The sequence below is a fragment of the Neofelis nebulosa genome, chromosome 10 (assembly GCF_028018385.1).
Source record: "Neofelis nebulosa isolate mNeoNeb1 chromosome 10, mNeoNeb1.pri, whole genome shotgun sequence".
Lineage (NCBI taxonomy): Eukaryota > Metazoa > Chordata > Mammalia > Carnivora > Felidae > Neofelis > Neofelis nebulosa.
Genome location: NC_080791.1, coordinates 18,736,951 through 18,754,644, shown reverse-complemented (window position 1 = coordinate 18,754,644; position 17,694 = coordinate 18,736,951). Strand labels below are relative to the sequence as shown.

Here is a 17,694-nt window from a genome sequence, read left to right as displayed (position 1 = left end):
TGAACCGGCCTGACAGTGAGGAGACAGAACGACATTCTGTGCAGAAAGGTGGAAGGCAGTGTGCTGGTGACTCCTGGGCATGGGGCTGCCTCAGGACCCTTACCTCCACAGTCCTTCTCATCAGACCAGTCCTCACAGTCGTTCTCCCTGTCACACTTCCACCTGTTGGGGATGCAGTGGCCATTCTCACACTGGAACTCGAAGTAGCGGGAGCAGTTTGGGGCTTCTGTGGGGTTTTCTGGGGGAGAGGAACCACACAGTCAGTCACTAGCCCGGCACCAGGTGTGGACATAAAGGCCAAACAGATACCCAGGTCCCGCAGCCTGCACAACCCTACCAGATACAGCGGGCAGCCAAAAAGATAACATATCCGCAAACAGAAGCCCGTCTTCCCGGATCCCAACTCGTGCTTCACTGAACTAGGCTTCTGTATCTTACAAATAACGCCCGACTTTTTGACACTTTACCAAAGGGATGACCTAACTAGTGACGATGCCCCAACAAGGACAAAGACTCTGTTAAGTTGCAGAATCTGTTCACTTATACGTGGAACTTAAGACACACGACAGATGAACGTAGGGGAAGGGAAGGAAAAATAAGATAAAGACAGAGAGGGAGGCAAACCATAAGAGACTCTTAACTGCAGAGAACAAAACCGAGGGTCGCTGGAGGGATTGTGGGTGGGTGGATGGGCTAAATGGGTCGGGGGCATTAAGGAAGACACTTGTTGGGATGAGCACTGGGTGTCACGTGTAAGAGATGAATCACTGGGTTCTATTCCTGAAGCCAAGACTACCCTGTATGTTAACTACCTGGAATTTAAATTTAAGGAAAAAAGAAAAACCCCAAACTGTGAAATCTGTAACTTTTCCTGGGGAGAGAGAAGCGCGCTCTGAAATATTTACCGTAATTCCTCTACCATATTCCTTAGACATAATGTGAACTTCCCAGCTGGGGAAAGAGAAGGAATGGGCATAAACATTCTCCCCCCACCCCCCGGACCCCGACCGGGCCCCCGACACTTCCTGGGGGGCAGGCTGCCACCTCAAGACTCGATTCCTTTATGGAGACTCGCTCGCCAGCTGGCAGGAACGAGTGCTGAGGACGGAGAAAACAGAGCCTGCGTGGGAGTGTGCTGAGCGTGGCCCTCCTTGACCACAGGAGTCGCCATGACCCGGAGGCTAGGGACAGGAGGCTGGAGGCCCGAGATCTTACCGCAGTTGGCTTCGTCAGAGTAGTCGCCGCAATCGTCCATGCCATCGCATTTCCAAATCAAGCTGACGCACACTCCATTTTGGCACTGGAAACTGAACTCATCGCACACCTTGTGGAACTCAGGGTCTTGGGCTAGGTAGGGAAGAAGGTTCCAGGTTACTGCCACACCGACGAGCTCGAAGGAGTGCCCCCACTTGGAAACAAGAGGGAAGGGCAAACGTCCTCCTCCAAGAGACAGACCAGCCACGGGGCGCCTTGACAGCAAAAGCCAACCGATAGCCACACCCCCCACCCCGCCTGCTCAGACAGTGACTGTACTCGGAAATGGGGTCTGTGAAGAGGTGACAAAGTGAGGGGTGCCTGGGTGGCTCAGTCGGTGGGGCGTCCGACTTCGGCTCAGGTCATGATCTCGCGGTTCGTGAGTTTGAGCCCCGCGTCGGGCTCTGTGCTGACAGTTCAGAGCCTGGAGCCTGTTTCAGATTCTGTGTCTCCCCCTCTCTCTGTACCTCCCCTCACTCCCACTCTGTTTTCTCTCTCTCCCTCTCTCTCAAATAAATAAGTCACATTAGGAACACTTGGGTAGCTCGGTCAGTTAAGCGTCCGACTCTTGATTTCAGCTCAGGTCAGGTTATGATCTCATGGTTGGTGAGTTCGAGCCCCACCTCAGGCTCTGCACTGACAGTGTAGAATCTGCGTGGGATTCTCACTCTCTCTCTCTCTGTCCCTCTTCCCACTCGTGCTTGCTCGCTCGCTCTCTCTCTCTCAAAAATAATTAAAAAAAAAAAAAAAAAAGAAGTGATGAAGTTACAGTGACGTCATTAGGGTGGACCGTAATCTACTAAGGCTGGTGTCCTTAGAAGAAAAGGAAAGCAAGACACGGCTAGGCACGGTGAGGAGACCACGTGAGGGAGAAGGCAGCCATCAGCAAGCCATGGAAGAGAGCCTCAGAAGAACCAATCCTCCTGACATCTTAACCTCAAACTTGTGGCCTCTGGACGGTCAGGAAACACTTTTCTGTGGTTTTGAGCCACCCAGTCTGTGGGCTTCTGTGATGGTGGCCAGAGCTGACTAGAATGAGTACCTACCACGGGCAGGGTGCTGTTTTAAGAAGGGGGCTACAGGGGCACCTGGGTGGCTCAGTCAGTTGAGCGCCTGACCCTTGGTTTCGGCTCAGGTCATGATCTCACGGTTTGTGGGTTCAAGCCCCGAGTCGAGCTTGGGATTCTTTCTCTCTGCCCGCCCCCCGCCCACTCGCACTGTCTCTGTCTCTCTCAAAAGAAATACACTTAAGAAAATGGGGCTACAGCAGTGAACAAACCAAAGGCCCTGTTCTCGTGAAGCCCACATTCCGGCAGGGGGAGACAGGCAGGCAAATAAATACACAGCGTGCCAAGGGCTGACTAGTGCCGGGAAGGCCACAGGAGCAAGATAAGGACGCTACAGAGCGATGGGCCGTGGGAAAGTCCTGTCAGAGAAGGTCCCGCTTGGGCCAAGACCTCGGACCTTCGGCGCCTCCCCCTTATACGTATACCAACGACCAAAAAGCAACACTTCTGAAGCCACAAAGGTAAGTCTTTCTCAGGAAGGGCAAGATTGGGCACTCGAGCAAGACCTGTAAACCTGAGTGGCCCGCTCCCCCCAGAGTGTCTCCAGTGGCTCAGGCACCTCCCCATCCAGCCCACTCACAGCATCCTGCGAACGTCGCGTCCTCGTCTGAGCCGTCGCGGCACTGGACGATCCCGTCACACACCATCGAGTGGAAAAGGCACTGCTGGCGGTTCTTGCAGACAAAGTCCATGAAGCGCGTGCACAGGGGCTCTGGAAGGGGCCCGGGGAGGGGAGAAGGTGTCAGCAATCCAGGACTGGTGGGGCCCTCTCCGGCCCTGAGCGGATGCTCCCGGACGCGCGCGCATTCGGGAAACAGTCACAAGAGGCATCATTTATTGCGCACTTCCTGTGTGCCGAGCCCTGGGTGAGAGCACCTGACACGGAAGTACATTAAACTCTGAGGACAATGTTATGAGAGATCTTAGTGTCCTGTTTTCCAAATGAGACCAGAGGGGACGGCAGCATTCAACGTTTTGCCAAGAGCACACGGTTAATGAGAGTGGAGCCAAAATGGACACCCGGGCCTCTCCGACATCAATGCTTGAGATCTTCATCACCACACAGAACACGGACTGTCAGGGCGCCTTGGGTGGCCCAGTCGTTTGAACGTCCGACTTCGGCTCAGGTCATGATCTCACGGTTGGTGAGTTCGAGCCCCACATCGGGCTCTGTGCTGACAGCTCAGAGCCTGGAGCCTGCTTCGGATTCTGTGTCTCCTCTCTCTCTCTCTGCCCCTCCCTGGCTTTGTTCTCTCTCTTACCAAAATAAATAAACGTTTAAAAAAAAAAAAAAAAAAGAAAGAAAAAAGAATATGGACTCTCTACTACTGTTTCTGTAAAGGACCGGTGTTATGGATGGAATTATACCCCCGACGATGCGTATGTTAAAGCCCTAATCCCCGGTGTAACTGTATTTGGAGACAGAACCCCTTTTAAATGCCTTTAAAGAGGTCATTAAGGTTAAAGGAATTCATGTGGGTGGGGCCCTGGCCCAGTGTGGGCGGTGGCCTCCTAGGAAGAGACACCCGGGACGCAGGCACAGACAAAATGCCATTGAGGACACAGCAAGGAGATGGCCTTTGGACTTGAACGGCAGCATCAGCCTGTCCCTGGGTCTCCAGCCTGCCAGCCTACCCTGCAGATTTCGGAACTCACCAGCCTTCAAAACTGCATGAGCGGATTCCTGAAAAGGAATCTCTCTGTATATGACACACACGTCCTACTGGTTCTGTTTTCCTGGAGCACAGGGAGCGGCACAACCAGGGGGCAAGCTCGCAAGGTTCTGAGAGTCATACAGTCTCTACCACAACCACTCCACTCTGCTACAGTTGCATGGAAGCAGGAGGAGTGTCTGTGTTTACAGAAAACTTCAGTTAATAGGACAGGCCACGTACGGGCTGGCTTTCCGCCCCCAAGGCCCGACTGCCACCCCTCCACTATTACATCAGTTCTGAACCTGGACTGCCCATCACAAACACCCGGGGCACTTTTTAAAGGTCCTGATGCTTACAGGGCGCCCTGGTGGCTCAGTCGGTTAAGCGTCCCACTTCGGCTCGGGTCACGATCTCGCGGTTCGTGACTTCGAGCCCCGCGTCGGGCTCTGTGCTGACAGCTCAGAGCCTGGAGCCCGCTTCTGCGTCTCCCTCTCTCTCTGCCCCTTCCCTACTCGTTCTCTCTCTCTCTCTCTCTCAAAAATAAATAAACGTTAAAAAAAAAAAATCCCCACGCTCAGGTCATGCTCCAGAATTACATCAGAAATCTAGGGTTGGGAGGGATGGACCCAGGCAAAGCACACTCAGGCAGGAGCACCAGTGACCCGAGACAACCTCTACGAGTAGAAAGGAAATGGAGGGTAAGAGGGTCCCCCCGCCAAAAATGGTACCCGAGCGACAGTCAGCAACAGGGGAGTAGGAGAAGTAAGCGTTCAGTTCCAAACAATGGGCCAATCCCCAAACACACTGCGAAGAAGCGACAAGGTTCGCCGAGCTACAACCTCTTCCACGATCGCCCCGCCGCTGCCGGGAGGGGACTCACCGCAGTGCTGCTCGTCGGAGCCGTCCGAGCAGTCCCGCAGACCGTCACAATGCTTGCTGGAGGGGATGCAGGTGCCGTTCGGGCAGCGGAAGCCGTTACACTTCTTCTCTGAAATGCAATCCGACAACGGAGGGAAATGACTGAGAGGAAACAGGCAGGCATGCACGCCCATCGCAGGGGGGGAGAAGGGGACGGGTCTGTACCACCCCTCAGGAGGGTGGGAGATGGGCAACGGCTGTCCCGATTGCAAGTGCACGTGCACCTTGAGCCGGCGATGCCGTTGGAAAAACGCCATCTGCCCACACCAGTGGAAAATCGGGTAGGTATAAGGCTATTCACCGCAACACTCTTTGCAATACCCTGAGGACCACGTACGCGTCCCTCTACAGGGGACTCTGTAAGACCTTGCTGTACGTACAACTGGAGCACCAGATTGTTACAAAGGGACTGAAGAAGTAGTTAGTACTCTGTAAAAATGTGTCCTAGATACACGGTTGTGTGAAAAAAAAACCAAGGTGAGAAACAACACACATAGCATACGACTCGTGTAAAACAGCGCAAGAATACACACTATACTTAAACGTGCACAGACGTGGGGCGCCTGGGTGGCGCAGTCGGTTAAGCGTCCGACTTCAGCCAGGTCACGATCTCACGGTCCGTGAGTTCGAGCCCCGCGTCAGGCTCTGGGCTGATGGCTCAGAGCCTGGAGCCTGTTTCCGATTCTGTGTCTCCCTCTCTCTCTGTCCCTCCCCCGTTCATGCTCTGTCTCTCTCTGTCCCAAAAATAAATAAACGTTGAAAAAAAAAAAATTAAAAAAAAAATAAAAAAAATTAAAAAAAAACGTGCACAGACGCACAAAAACATCCTACAAGGGTCTCCAACCAAAGTTTCCTACACGGACAGGGTGACAGTCCGGCAGATGGGGAAAGAAATGTTTACCCCACACCTCGTGATACTTTTTTCCATTTTGAACCTGTTACCTACTCAAAAAACGGAGTATATGTTTTCAAGAAAACTTCGGTGAATGAAAAAAAAAGAAAATGAGGAGCTGAGTCCTGATTATAAACCCTGGTCTTTTAAAGCTCTCATAAATCACCATCTTAATTCTTCAGGAATTCTAAGCCAAAGCCCTTTGGACAAAGTCCATCCTAGAAATGTTAAGAATCTTAGGTTTTACACTTAGCAGAGAATTCTTAGTATGAGGTAACCCTTTCTCATGAACACAGAGCTGCTGCTGGCCATTAGGCTTAAATGTAAGTTCTAGCACGTGAGTCACGGGCCACTGCAAACCCAACTCTTAGGAGAATGGCTCCGGGAGGGGCATGTGTCAGGCAAGAAAATGTGTTTTCATCCCCTAAAAAGCCATCATGCCTAGGAAATTAGTCTAAGGACATCAAACAGAAAACAGTAAGTGAGTACCATGAGTCAGGGAAATATTTAATGCCGCTAAGTATAAAAGCTTTCTATAAAAGTATAAAATTAAAATCACACGAGACAAACTCCCATTCATTATTACATTAGTGAAAACAACTAAAGAGATAAAATGTAAGATCAAGGGAGACTTGGGGAAACATACACTACGTTACTGATAGAGACGCTTCTGGCATAATCACTCAGAAATGCAATATGGCGACACTTAATGAGAATCTTTATGAAAACCCATCAGAACCCTTGACCCAGCAATTCCATACTGAGAAAACATATCATAACGAGTACCTTCAAGAAAAACTAAACCTTTGTTTCCAAAGAAGTGAATAATTTCACTACGTATAACAGTGTAAAATTAAAAACACGCTAATGCCCGACCAGGAAGCAACCAAGTGAACCACGTCAGAGAAATACAAAGTGAATATGCATCTGCCATGAAAATGCTAACTACAGAAAAATACAGATAGAGGCAAACATCTTTGTTTAATATGGTGACATGAGAGGAACAGAGTATGTGACGTGCAATGACTACCATCCCATGAAGATCCGGAACATATGATGTAAAATAACAGGAAATATATATATTGGTCTCTGCCCCTGGTTAGTGGCACAGAGCTCTTAAACCCATATCATTTCCTAGGTGACAGGAGTGTCCTTTGTTCTAATGGGGCAACTCTGGGTAGACTCCTGTGTAGCTTTAGGATAGGGGCTGATCACCAGAAAAACCATGCCATGACCAGAGGCTTGCAACTTTGAACCCCACTCCCCATCCTCCAGGAAGGGCCGAGGGCTAGAGACAGCTAATGATCAGTCATGCCTATGCCGTAAAGCCTCCATAAACGTCCACAAGTATGGGGCTCAGAGAGCTTCCAGGCTGCTGAGCACAGAGAGGCTGGAGAAGTGACAGGTCTGGACAGGGCACGGAAGTTCCACATCCCTTTCCTATACCTTGCCCTACGCGTACCTTCCATCAGGACGTTCATTCTGTCCTTTTTCAATCAAGTAGGAAATGCGCTTCCCTGAATTCTGTGAGCCATTCTAGCAAATCGATGAACCCAAGGGAGGGGACGTGGGAATGTGGATTTATGGCCGGTCGGTCAGAAGTTCAGGTGGCAATTTGAGGCTTGTGACTGGCATCTGAAGTCGGGGGGGGCGGCGTTGGGGACCAAACCCTTCCCCTGTAAGGTCTCACACTATCCCAAGGAAGACAAAGTAAGGAATGAATTAACTGTGGGACACCCAGCTGGTACTGAAGAATTGCTTAGTGTGGAAAACACACATTTGGTGGCCAAGAAATGTTGAAGTATTCTGTGAGCAGAATATTGAGAGCAGAGGAGAAACACGGGGGATTGGTTTCTGACAGACGTTATAGAGAAAAGGATAAGGAGAGGGAACCTTAAAGATATTTGGTATCAAAGAGGATTTCATACGTTGTGTTCGTGTCAGAGCTATTTTGTGAAGGTAACTGATGACCTCGGAATTCTCTTCTAAATCACTTATGCTGAAAATGTTCTACCTTCGGGGAAGGGTCCATTTTACCAAAGGACCATAACAGAGAACTCTCAGTCATAAAATAGGCTATTTATAGAGAAACCGTTGGCTAAGTTCTGGCAGAACCCTGGCAATTTCCGTCCTTGGTGACTGCAGTTAGCACTCTGGGTGCGTTCATTGGTTTCCACTGCTTTGCTTCAAAGTTGCGATGGAAAAGCAATGAGGCCAAACGGCTTGCCTGACAATGAAAACCGTATCACACACCCCTTTACGTCCTGCGCGATGCCATACGGAACCTGGGCGGGCTTCTTTGGTTGTCAGAGTGGGCAGAGAGGAACGGTGGAGCAGAACTCCCCGGCCCATCTGTGGCCTCTTTTCCCCACCAGCAGACACCGGGGAAGCTCCAGGGGAAGGCTGGAGCGTTTGCATTTACCGCACTTCACGGGATCCTCATCAGAACCGTCCTGGCAATCCATGTCGCCATCACACGCCCACCGCTGGGGGATACAGTGCCCGTTGTGACACTGGAAGTTGGAGGCTTCGCAGGTGTGGTAGATGGCTGCCGGCAAAAGGGGAGAGAGAGTGCGTGAATGCCGCCCTCACTGCGACTCCCCCACCAACCGCCCAGGGGCTGACTAAAGAGACACCGCACTGGGTCAAAAGGTACGTGTGGGGAGCACCCGAGCTCCTCCCTGGCCAGGAGCTAGGCACCCGGGGCCGCCCTGAAGGTGGGGGGCAGCCTCCTGATGAAGCAATCGCTTGGCTCTGTGGGTCTGGAAATGTTATACAAGTGCCGATGTACACGTTAAAAACAACAACCAGAAAAATCATTTGCTTTTCACGACCACCTACGATGTAAGGATTATTCCCCGTCCACAGGTGAGAAACAGCCTCAGAGAAATGAAGAAACTCGCCCACGTTCACAAAGACGATTAAGTAATGGCTCCAGGGCTATCCCAGCCCACAGCCTGTGCTGCCCCTGCTCCGTCTTGCCACTTCATCTTCCCCCATAAACCCACCCACTCATGCAGATTCTGTGGGACACGGAGGGGCGGCGGGTGCTCAGGAGACTGGCCCTAGACCCGGTCCAGCCACCGTGCGGGGGCCTCAGTCTCATCATCGATGCTGACACATAAGGACTCTGGTCGGCTCTGACAGGCTGTCATTTTATAATTCTAAACCAACTACCCAATTTCAGATGGGGAAAACCTCAGCTCCAAAGGGCACAGAAGATTTATCCAGGCTCACAAAGAAAAGGTCCCAGGACCCCCCAGACTCGTCTAACTTTCTCAACAGTCAGGAGTGACATCCACCAGCCAACAATAAATACGTGGTGTCCCCGACAATCATTTCAAAAGAGGCAAGTAGAACAGAGCTATTGTTATAACCGAACAGCCCTAGCTGCATACGTGGGCTGAGGCCACCCGGAAGTCCTTTAGCAACTTCTCGAAGCCCTGATCAAAGGCTGGTTCAGACGCAGAATGGGTGCCTTGAACCCAACCAACACGACTAACCACCTTCTCCATGAGAGTTGCCCTTCCTCCACTGAAACAGAAAGCCGCTTGTGTCTGTTCATGGCCGAATGAAAGCCAGGTCTGGCCTTTTTGACAACTGACATAAAATAATACCACCGAGGTAGATGAGCCCTCTGTTAGTTGAACTGTGTGGACAGGATGTCTGCGCAACCCAGGAGGCAAAACAAACAAAAGTGGGTTACTGAGTGCATACTGTAGTTATTTATTCAATCAAGATGGTTGGCAACTGCTACTCAAGGGTTGGGAAAATTGGCTTCCAACGCCCTCGAGAATTTCTACTGAATTTGAGGCTATTTTTTGCAGCAGTCGGAAATACAAAGAACCTGATCTTTTAAGCCACTTTAACACAAGTGGTGGTCCATTATCTGCTGTCTTCCTCTCTCTCTGAAGATCAAGGATATATGCGTAGCATGCAAACAGGTCTACAGGAAGTTTCAATATTTTACAACCTTTGGTACAAGGAATCCATTAAACATCTTTTTTTAAAATATACTTATCTGGTAAGAGGAGTAACAGGGTACATGATTTTTTGCCCCAGTAAACAGCCATTGCCTGGAATACTTTTTGATCTGTTGGTTTTCCAAGTCTGACAGCCCTTGAAAATATTCCTCAGCAAAGCCTTGCTCACTTTCATAAAATATGCTGCTGCCTAAGCTCATTACCATACTGATCTGCTTGTTATTATTCAGCTTATGCATTTCACTTTTAATTGAAAGCAATTTCAGAGTGCTAATGGAGTTTCCAAATGACCATTCTGGGAGGCATGTCGGAGATCTCCAAAATCCATCACAGGAGCTGCGCTCAGAAAGACTCATCAGTTTGCACCACTCCATTTTAAGTGGCCAGGTATGAATGCAATGCTTAACACATTCTCTTTTTCTGAATTTTCCCACCTCCTGAGTAACTTATTAGCTCTCTGACACTAAGTGTCTAGTAAATAATACATGTTCAATTAATACTTTTTTTTTTTTAAGCACAGGGATAGAAGAGATGGACTTTAATACAGACTAAAGAACTGGGAAGAAAAATAGGAATCCTACACACGGCAGGATTCACTGTGACTATAAGAATGGATGGGCTAATGGGGTAAATGACCATGAAATTAGAGCATCCTGGTTTCTAATAGAGGCCGTTATCCCACACCTTACTCTCTGACTTGGACAGATCTTCTATGACTCAGCAGGACCCTCTGGAATACCCGATGGAAATTATTAACCAAATACAAGTGGGGGGGCAGAAGGGATGAATGAATTAATGTGGTAGGAAAGCACTGCCACATTCAACACACAGCACTGGACTATTAGGAAGAGAACGAGGGAACACAAATGAGAATATCAATATAACTTCAATGATTAGTGAAATAAAAGTAATAACGTAAAGCATAAAGAAAAGAGACAGAAATTCGAGATATAAAAAAATATAGTCATGGGGTGCCCAGGGGTGGCTCAGTCAGTTAAGTGTCCAACTTCGGCTCAGGTCATGATCTCACGGATCGTGAGTTTGAGCCCCACATTGGGCTCTTTACCGTCAGCACAGAGCCCACTTTGGATCCTCCCTCTCTCCCCTGTTCTCTCTCTCTCTCTCAAAAATAAGCTTAAAAAATGTATATATAGTCATGGAAATAATAATAGCTCAGTGGATTTGTGAAACAGCCCATTAGATTTAGCTGAAAAGAGAACTGTTGAACTGGAAGAGAAGTCTGAGGAAGTAACCGAGACTATAGACAGTCATAAAGAGTCATAAAGAGACAGGGGATACAAAAACAGGAACCATGAACAACAGAAGGGCACACACAGTCCAACAAAATGGTTGACAGTAACTGCTGAAGACCAAAGCAGAGAAAGTAGCAAATAGAGCTGAAAAGATCATGGCTGTAGTTCCCCAGAATCGATGAAAAACAAATCCCCAGACCCGAGAAGGAAAACAAGTCTCAAGAGCAGGACAAATAAAAATAATTCCACACCTAGATGGGGGAAGCTGCACACCAACCACAAGACAAACGAATCAACAAGAACCCACAGATAACTCAAGAGGAAAGAATGTCTGATTGTTGTTTGAAGAGATCACCCGACAGGAGAAATCAACACAGAAGAGGCCAGAAGGAAACAGAATGATTTCGTCAAGATACTTGTGGAAAATTACCACAAACCCAGAAACCCAGATCCATCTGAATTCAGGACTTGAGAGCAGCAAAATAAAGACACGTTTATATAAACAAAACTTAAAATTTGAGTTTACCACTCACGGACTCCTGCTGCAAGAAATGGAGAAGGATGTACTCGGAAGGGAGGCATCAGATACAAGAAGCAGTGATAAATCGTTACTAAAATATAATAGCAATGGCTAATATTAGGATTTTTAAAATGTGAAACTAAAATACTAAGTATTTACTGAGTCTGTTAGTCTTGGGACCATGTGCAGAGACTGGAATCCAGGCATTCTGAGGAGAGGCGGATGTTACTACAAAGACACACGAGACGTCTAAGTGTAACCGCTAATACAACAGAAATCAAGTTTAAGTTCAAAATTCCATTCAGGGAGGTGGGGAGAAGGGAATAAAGGAAATTCAATCCCATGAAAGGAAAAAGCAGGGGGGGAGAAGAGCAAAGACCTTGCACGCAAGCTGAGGCCAACAGGAAGTCAGTCGACCCCGATCTATTTTCCCTGGCTTTGCAGATGACTTAATTTGTTAGGTCAGGAAATGAAGTGACACGCCATACATCCTAATGAGCTCACAGCTGACCGCCATCGATTCGGAGATGACAGGGAAGGAGAATCATCTTTAAATAGCTTTGGAAGAACAGCCATGGGAACAGGGGAGCAGGTGAGGTGCAAATACTCTACATTTTCCCCAGACAGCCCTGCCAGAAAAAACTGAGAGAGGAAAATCAGGAGTCTACGGTGAGCCCACCCATGGGTTGATCATTCATCCCGGAAGATCAGCACATGCTGCTGAAACACAAAATTGACTAACGCGGTTGTGCTAACAAGATGTTCGATCATTTTGCAATTTACAAACTGAAATGCCCAAGTGCACCCCTCTAATTTATTACCCAATCATCCACCCAAACCCACAGCTTCCAGACAGCACTCGTGGTTCCTGGGCTGACGGCAATTCCTTCACAGACCTTGGTTTTTCCTCCTTCTGCGGGCCATGCTCATGTTTGGAGAGAAGCATTTTCCTGCAGTGCCCCCAGAACAGAGGTTCAGACACTGACAGATCACACCAGAAAGGACAAAGGGCAAGTTCAGGGTAAGTTTGCAAGGGGACAGAATTTGGTAACATCACAGATCATCCTGTGGGACGACAGGGCACTTGGGGAGGGCCATGTACTCTTTAAGGCCACAGGAGGTCACCTCGAAACTAAGATGACTACAGAAAAGCAGTTGTGTAAATTGCCAAATTGACAAAAGTTCCCTGAACAGGCACTCTTCCCAGGGGCTGGGCAGTGGGAGAACACAAAGGGGTCAAAGGTCATTTCTGCCCTACAGGAACCAAATCTAAACTAAAGCATCACGACACAAGTTGTCTCTATTTACATTTGGGATCTGATCACATAACCTTCTTTTTATTTGCTTTTACACACTGGTAGGCATGCTTCGAGCTCCCAGATGCTGGGCCATGTAGGAACCGGTGGGGCACGCTGGGGGCGAGAGAGATTAAGACAGGGGCCTTGGAAGTCCCGCCACAAGAGCCATGATCCACACTGCATGAATGACAAGTTAATGCCGTTAACAGTGAATTGAAAACCAAAGCTGAGAAGCAGATCTGCCCTCACCACGACGAAATGGGTACGTGAAACCACCTTAGCCCCATCACTGGAGAGATTTAAACGTAGAACTGAGTGAATTTCAAGAAGTTGCAGAGAAAATTTACTCATCAGGCAATGGGATCAGTCTTTTTTTTCCCCCTCCACAGCGTTCCCAATTCTTGGTTCTCCTCCATTCCACCGTAATGTAAATGGGCCCCATTCATTCATTCATTCATTCATAAAAAGTAGTATAATGAACATGAGTGAACCCATCACTCAACAGAAGAATTCAAACATTACCTCCACATCACACCGCCCAGCCTTTCTCTCATATCCTCATGCTCTTTCCAACTTTATTTTTCATAAAATCTTGCCCCAAACAGGTGCACAGTACACTTTAGGCTTTCACCGTTGGGGAATTCTCTGATGCTCCCCATTCAAAAACCTGAGCTAGGAGCGCCTGGGCGGCTCAAGTTGGTTAAGCGTCTGACTTGAGCTCAGGTCGTGATCTCACAGTTCATGGGTTCGAGCCCCGCGTCGGGCTCTGTGCTGCCAGCTCGGAGCCTGGAGCCTGCTTCGGATTCTGTGTTTCTCTCTCCCTCTCTCTCTGCCCCTCCCCCATTCATGCTCTGTCTCTCTCTCGCGCTCTCTCTCAAAAATAAACATTAAAAAAAAAAAAAATCAAAACCACGAGCTAGTCCAGTGCTACCCCATGTAGGGTCCCCAGACAAGGGACCAAGTCTGTCAACTGTGTATTAACGGTCAAGAAGAAATAAGCTTGAGCCAGAATGTGAACTGACTGTATCAGGATACCCGTTTAGTCAATCCTTTTTTCACAGCAAGACCTTCTCCATGAAGAAAGCAGGATGTTGGTTTACCCGTCGGCACAAGCTCATCACAGACCAGCTCTCTGAGAAGCAGCCAATTGGCTGATGTCTACGGTCCAGTTCTCAGAGCCTAGAGTCTACGATCACGTAGGGCTGCGAGGCTAACCAGTGCACATACAGACAAGTGCCGTTCAGGGAGAGCAGAAAGTACTGACCGGTGCAGTTGGCTTCATCAGACCAGTCTCTGCAGTCATTGTCCCCGTCACACACCCAGGAGGAGCGGATGCACATGCCCGAACTGCAGTTGTATTCGTCACTCCGGCACTGGTGCATTTCTGCAGGAGAGACCACAGACACACAGCCGTGGGGACAAAGCCTCGCTCATAATTCCATTCTGGCACCAGAGCTCCTAAGGGTTAGCAGGGCACGCGTTATCCGCATCATCCCCAGTTATCCAGACATAGCACGGACTTGCACCGGGGATTTGCAAGGCTGCTGAGGATTGATTCCAGCCAGCGTGCTGCAAATGGGGTATGGGTGCCCTGAGATACTCCTGCTGCTGGTTGCCTCCAGGAAAGAACAGGGTTATTCTCGGTGCACTCTGCAAATATTACCACCGTCTATGGCTACTGTGATGGAAAGGTTGGGGGGCGATGCTCTAGTTGTCCAAAAAGCAGAATTCTCAAGAAACAGAAGCCTTCTAGTATCAGCCTGTGGTTTCAGAAAAGGGGTAGTGAGAACTCCAAGGGGGCTGATTAGGATGCGATGCTCCGATAGGGGAACGTGAGGTCAGTGCCGAGCTCCTGAAACACAGGAAACTGGGGAGCTTCTGTGGGCAGAGCTCCAGGGATGTTGGCTGGCCGGCTGTCTCTAGAAAGGTGGGGTCCTGAAGCAAATGAGCCCGTGCAGCCTGGCCAAGACTTGCAAGCAGGCTTCCCTGGCAACACCATTTACAGGCCCTGGGACTATCCTTTAAAACAGAACTTTCGAATGGAATTAAAAAAAAAAATTTTTTTTTAAGTTTATTTAATTATTTTGAGAGAGACAGTGAGAGCGAGTGGGGGAAGGGCAGAGAGAGAGAGGGAGAGACAGAATCCCAAGCAGGCTCTGAGCTGTCAGCGTGGAGCCCGACACGGAGCTCGAACCCACCAACCATTGAGATCGTGACCTGAATCGAAACCAAGAGTCAGACGCTCAACTGAGCCTCCCAGGTGCCCCTGAAATGGAGTTTTAAAAATTCTATGTGGGGCGCCTGGGTGGCTCAGTGAGTTGGGCATCCGACTTCAGCTCAGGTCATGATCTCACGGTTCATGAGTTTGAGTCCCGCGTCGGGCTCTGTGGTGATGGCTCAGAGCCTAGAGTCTGCTTCAGATTCTGTGTCTCCCTCTCTCTGTCCCTCCCCTGCTCACACTGTGTGTGTGTGTGTGTGTGTGTGTGTGTGTGTGTGTGTGTGTGTGTGTCAAAAGTAAATAAACATTAAAAAAAAAAAAAAGATTCTATGAAAACAGAGGTAGCCAAGTCTGGGGCCCAGAGGTAGCCAAGTCTGGGGCCCAGGGTGACTCCCTGAGTTGCCCTCATTCAGGAGACAAGTTGAGGGTGAAGTTGGGGATTCAGATATTTAAGAGGACCTGGCTCTGAGGATGTCAGGGACTGAGACCCCAGGATGGACTCAGGAGACACCAGCATGAACAGGCTCATGAAGGGAGAATCCAGCCATCGGATGGTCAAACGTGTGCCCAGTGAGTGACACCACTGGGGTCTCCTTCCTACCAAGCTGTGCCCTTCACCCCTCTGAGGGCGCTGAGGAGGAGATGGAAGAAATGCAGGGAGAACAGCACTGGATCCTGAAGACTGCTTTCCAGAACTTCCTATGTTTACAGAGATGAGGGAAAATGATGTGATCCCACAAAATTCCTCAGAGAGCCAGGCTAGGAGCATTTCCCCTGCTCTCCTCATTTCAGTGTCTGGGGTCAAACTGCCTGCTGGTGAAAACAGCAGGCCCCATCTGTAAGCACAGGCACAGCCTGACCGGACCTGCCCCGTGGGTGGGCAGAGAGAACTGGCACGGCCACACCAACTCATCATGATGTCTGGGGTCAGCGTCTGGCCTCCATTCTCACTTCCCTTTCATGGCCAGGATCCCTCCAATCTGGTACACTGTGTGCACTGTGTAATGTTTCCTCCTTGCACAGTCAGCAATGCGGAGCTGGGTACCAGAGCCATTCACCAAGACAGGCCTCGTGAACCGGGGCAGGGCCGGTGCCGGGCAGCAGCGGGGGTCGGGTGGGAAACAAGGCTCCGGGTTCCTACTCCGACACAAACCAATAGCGTCCCCTGAAATATGTCCCTTCGGTCATTTAATTGGAAACTGAAAGGACTTGAACTAGAGAACTCCTTATCATGCCTTGCAATTCCAAAACACTAATTTTTCTAAATGTAAAAACCTCCATTCGGAAAACAGATGTTCAAACTACGTTCGTACCATCTGCTGGGCTTCTAACAGAGTTTACTGAGTTAGACTGGTTTTAAAAAACGTTCACTGGGGCGCCTGGGTGGCTCAGTCGGTTAAACGGCCGACTTCGGCTCAGGTCACGATCTCGCTGTCCGTGAGTTCGAGCCCCGTGTCGGGCTCTGGGCTGATGGCTCGGAGCCTGGAGCCTGCTTCCGATTCTGTGTCTCCCGCTCTCTCTGACCCTCCCCCATTCATGCTCTGTCTCTGTCTCAAAAATAAATAAACGTTAAAAAAAAAAAAAATTAAAAAAAAAAAAAAAAAACGTTCACAAAGGTATTGATCTGTGTCTTCGGGGGGCTAATCTCACAGCCGCCCAGATGTGTGGGCCAAGTCTGTTCCACATACAGCTGTTACGAACCGCCTAAACTCATTTAGAAATCTTCCTCACTATCATATCCATGCTTACAGCGCCTCTGCAAGGTACAAGCAGGGGCTGTTATTTTTTGAATGAATCATTCCTACCATGGTGGTCATGCAGCTGGACTATCATAAACCCAGAGACGCTTTCAGAAATCCTGCATCAGGGCACCTGGGTGGCACAATCGGTTAAGCGTCCAACTCTTGATCTCAGCTCAGGTCATGATCTCATGGTCTGTGAGTTCGAGCCCCGTGGGGGGCTCTGCGTTCGTGGCACAGAGCCTGCTTGGGATTCTGCATCTTCCTCTCTCTCTGTCCCTACCCTGTTTGCACACACACTCTTTATTTTTCAAAATAAAAAATAAGGTTCTTTAAAAAAAATTGAAAGGAAAGGAAAGGAAAGAAAGGAAAGGAAAGGAAAGGAAAAGACAGGAAGAGAAGAGAAAAGAAAAGAAAAGAAAAGAAAAGAAAAGAAAAGAAAAGAAAAGAAAAGAAAGGAAAAGAAAAGAAAAGAAAAGAAAGGAAAGGAAAAGAAAAGAAGAGAAAAGAAAAGAAAGGAAAAGAAAAAAAAGAAAAGAAAGGAAAGGAAAGGAAAAGAAAAGAAAGGAAGAGAAAAGAAAAGAAAGGAAAGGAAAGGAAAGGAAAGGAAAGAAAGGAAAGGAAAGGAAAGGAAAGAAAGGAAAAGGAAAGGAAAGGAAAGGAAAAGAAAGGAAAGGAAAGGAAAGGAAAGGAAAAGAAAAGAAAAGAAAGGAAAAGAAAGGAAAAGAAAGGAAAAGAAAGGAAAGGAAAAGAAAGGAAGAGAAAAGAAAAGAAAAGAAAGGAAAAGAAAGGAAAAGAAAAAAAGGAAAGAAAAGAAAGGAAAGGAAAGGAAAGGAAAGGAAAGGAAAGGAAAGGAAAGGAAAGGAAAGAAAAGAAAAAAGAAAGGAAAGGAAAGGA

General features: G+C 48.6%; 1 protein-coding gene across 1 annotated transcript in view; it reads right to left on the bottom strand.

Moving 5' to 3' along the window:
- Positions 1-17,694, bottom strand: part of SORL1 (sortilin related receptor 1) — a 171,627-nt gene that overhangs the window by 38,551 nt on the left and 115,382 nt on the right. The window contains exons 25-30 of the mRNA XM_058687081.1: positions 14,105-14,224; positions 8,209-8,334; positions 4,857-4,964; positions 2,902-3,033; positions 1,216-1,347; positions 104-238 (exon numbers count right to left, since the gene is read on the bottom strand). Coding sequence (XP_058543064.1) covers positions 104-238; positions 1,216-1,347; positions 2,902-3,033; positions 4,857-4,964; positions 8,209-8,334; positions 14,105-14,224 — 753 coding nt within the window. The remainder of the gene's footprint in view (positions 1-103; positions 239-1,215; positions 1,348-2,901; positions 3,034-4,856; positions 4,965-8,208; positions 8,335-14,104; positions 14,225-17,694) is intronic.